Below are 2,194 nucleotides of genomic sequence, written 5' to 3'. Positions count from 1 at the left end.
CCACGCAACTTAAGTCGCCCTGGTCTTCCGCAGGTCACCACCGCGTGGTGCGAAACCGCGTGGTTCAAGGGTCAAGCGCGTTTCGATTTTGTTCGGTAATGCATTAAATTTAGAAGTTAACTTGGTTGACCCGTCACACTTTAGTATTGCTTTTTTCTTAGCAAAATGATAGCGTTTTCCATCTATTTAATCTTTTGCGTCCTTCAGTGAGGCTTTACCAGAAAAATAAGTTTGATTTATAGAGTCGACCATTAACATTTAAATAGCAAAGTAACACTATTTTACGTAAATATTTGCCTTATCTGTTTTATATGTGTATGCATGTATCTATATCTATATCTACATATATACACATGTGGTTTTATCTTTTTTTTTATTTCTCTTAGAACCATACAGACTTTTGACTGGCGTTGAGTATGTTGTTGGAAGGAAAAACTGTGGCATTCTCATTGAAAACGATCAGTCAATTAGTCGAAATCATGCTGTGTTAACTGCTAACTTTTCTGTAACCAACCTGGTATGTTACTAATGTTATCTCACTAGCTTAAGTAAGGGGGTTGAAAACATAAAAGATTACCTTGGTGCGTATGTAAGAGTTTGTAGGACCTTTCATAAAACTGTTAATTTTTTTTTAATTTGCAAAAATTAAATACCTACATTTGGGCAGTGGTACCAGTGGTATTTGTCTATTTTGATCATTGGAGTTTCTGTTCCAGTATTTTACTCTTTGTTCTAATTTAGAAATTCAGAGGAAGAAGAACATATTTATTTACTTAAACATTTATCGAGTGCCTACTGTGTGTCAGTCTCTGTATGAAGTCTGGAAGTAGAGCAGTGAACAGATTGTCAGGTCTGCTTTAAAGAGTTTGTGTAGCTCTGTGAACGCAGGTATTTCCTGTTTAAGATAGGTTTTCACACTGAGAATTGATTTGTTTTATTAGGGTAAACAGCTGTTGCTTATTCCCCACAGCTCTTTGAATGGCTTTGAGTTTGTTTTGATTGGTTGGTTGGTGTGATTACAATGTTGGGTAATAAAAGTAATACAAATACATAGAAATAGCTGTGCTCATGATAGTACTGGTAGTAATAAGGAAGAAAAACCATTACTTTTACTAAATACTACATATCAGCAAATGCTAGATCTGTTCAGTGATGTTTAGGTTTTGTGTCTATTCTTATAGGTATAGGAAAACATTTTTGAATACTTACTGAGTGATAAAACATTTTAAATTGTTGATTTTTTTTTTCAGAGTCAAATAGATGAAATTCCTGTATTGACAATAAAAGATAATTCTAAATATGGAACCTTTGTTAATGAGGAAAAAATGCGAAATGACCTTTCCTGTACTTTGAAGCCAGGAGATAGAATTACATTTGGAGTGTATGAAAGTAAATTCAGGTAAGAATTTTTAAAATCGATATTAAAAATGGACAGCTTTATTTTCACTAATCAAATTCTAAAGGACGCAGAAGTCTAATTTAGTTCCTACTTAGCTCAGTGGTGAACTTTGTACACATGTGGTCCGTGCGTCTTTGTCAGTGATAGGTAATAACCAGGATAAGAGTTTGAGTAAGGTTCCATTGCATCTTTGAACTATGTTTGTTTGATTCCGCATAGGCGAGGGTATAATATTAACTCTGCAACTCCAGATTTAGGAAGCGATGACTTCATTATTTTAATAATGAAGTTTAATAATAGATAAAAATTAAAATCACATCATGTGATGTGAGCTTCAGGTTTAAAGTTCTGTAGGTTGCCATCTTTGTAATTGATAATATAACTTTGTGTAACTCATTTTTATTTACAGAGTAGAGTATGAGCGCTTGGTTGCATGCTCTTCTTGTTTGGATGTCTCTGGGAAGATGGCTTTAAACCAAGCTATATTGAACCTTGGAGGACTCACTGCAAACAATTGGACAGAAGAATGCACTCACCTTGTCATGAAATCAGTTAAAGTTACCATTAAAGTAGGTCGAATGCCTTGTTATTACGTTAAAATAAGTTCTGTGAATTTAAACTTATTCACCTGCTGTACACAGTCGTTTTTAAAGTCATTTACTTTAAACTTATCAGAATTGTAGATTTGCATATGCTAGTGCCATGCCTTTGTGTACCAACTAGGCGGAAATGGCTTTTTAAAAATGTGTTTATTATGTGCAGTAACACATAAAATTATATTTCAGATTTTGATTT

At 33.8% G+C, this 2,194-nt stretch overlaps 1 protein-coding gene across 1 annotated transcript; it reads left to right on the top strand.

Annotated features, from left to right (window-relative positions):
- Nucleotides 1–289: 289 nt before the first annotated feature.
- Nucleotides 290–2,097, top strand: LOC111735071 (nibrin-like). Its single transcript, XM_023526877.1, has 3 exons — nt 290–517; nt 1,251–1,399; nt 1,809–2,097. Exons 2-3 carry the CDS (start codon nt 1,326–1,328, stop codon nt 2,080–2,082), a joined length of 348 nt encoding a protein of 115 aa, XP_023382645.1. The 5' UTR covers nt 290–517; nt 1,251–1,325; the 3' UTR covers nt 2,083–2,097.
- The last annotated feature ends 97 nt before the right edge of the window (nt 2,098–2,194 follow it).

The sequence above is a fragment of the Pteropus vampyrus genome, unplaced genomic scaffold (genome assembly GCF_000151845.1).
Source record: "Pteropus vampyrus isolate Shadow unplaced genomic scaffold, Pvam_2.0 Scaffold13555, whole genome shotgun sequence".
NCBI lineage: Eukaryota > Metazoa > Chordata > Mammalia > Chiroptera > Pteropodidae > Pteropus > Pteropus vampyrus.
The sequence above is the reverse complement of the archived record's forward strand: the minus strand, read 5'-3'. Positions and strand labels throughout refer to the sequence as shown.

Coding starts and splice junctions, on each gene's coding strand:
- LOC111735071 (XM_023526877.1), top strand. CDS start 1,326: ATGCGAAATGACCTTTCCTGTACTTTGAAGCCAGGAGATAGAATTACA. Junction 1,400..1,808: donor GTGTATGAAAGTAAATTCAG/GTAAGAATTTTT, acceptor TTTTATTTACAG/AGTAGAGTATGAGCGCTTGG.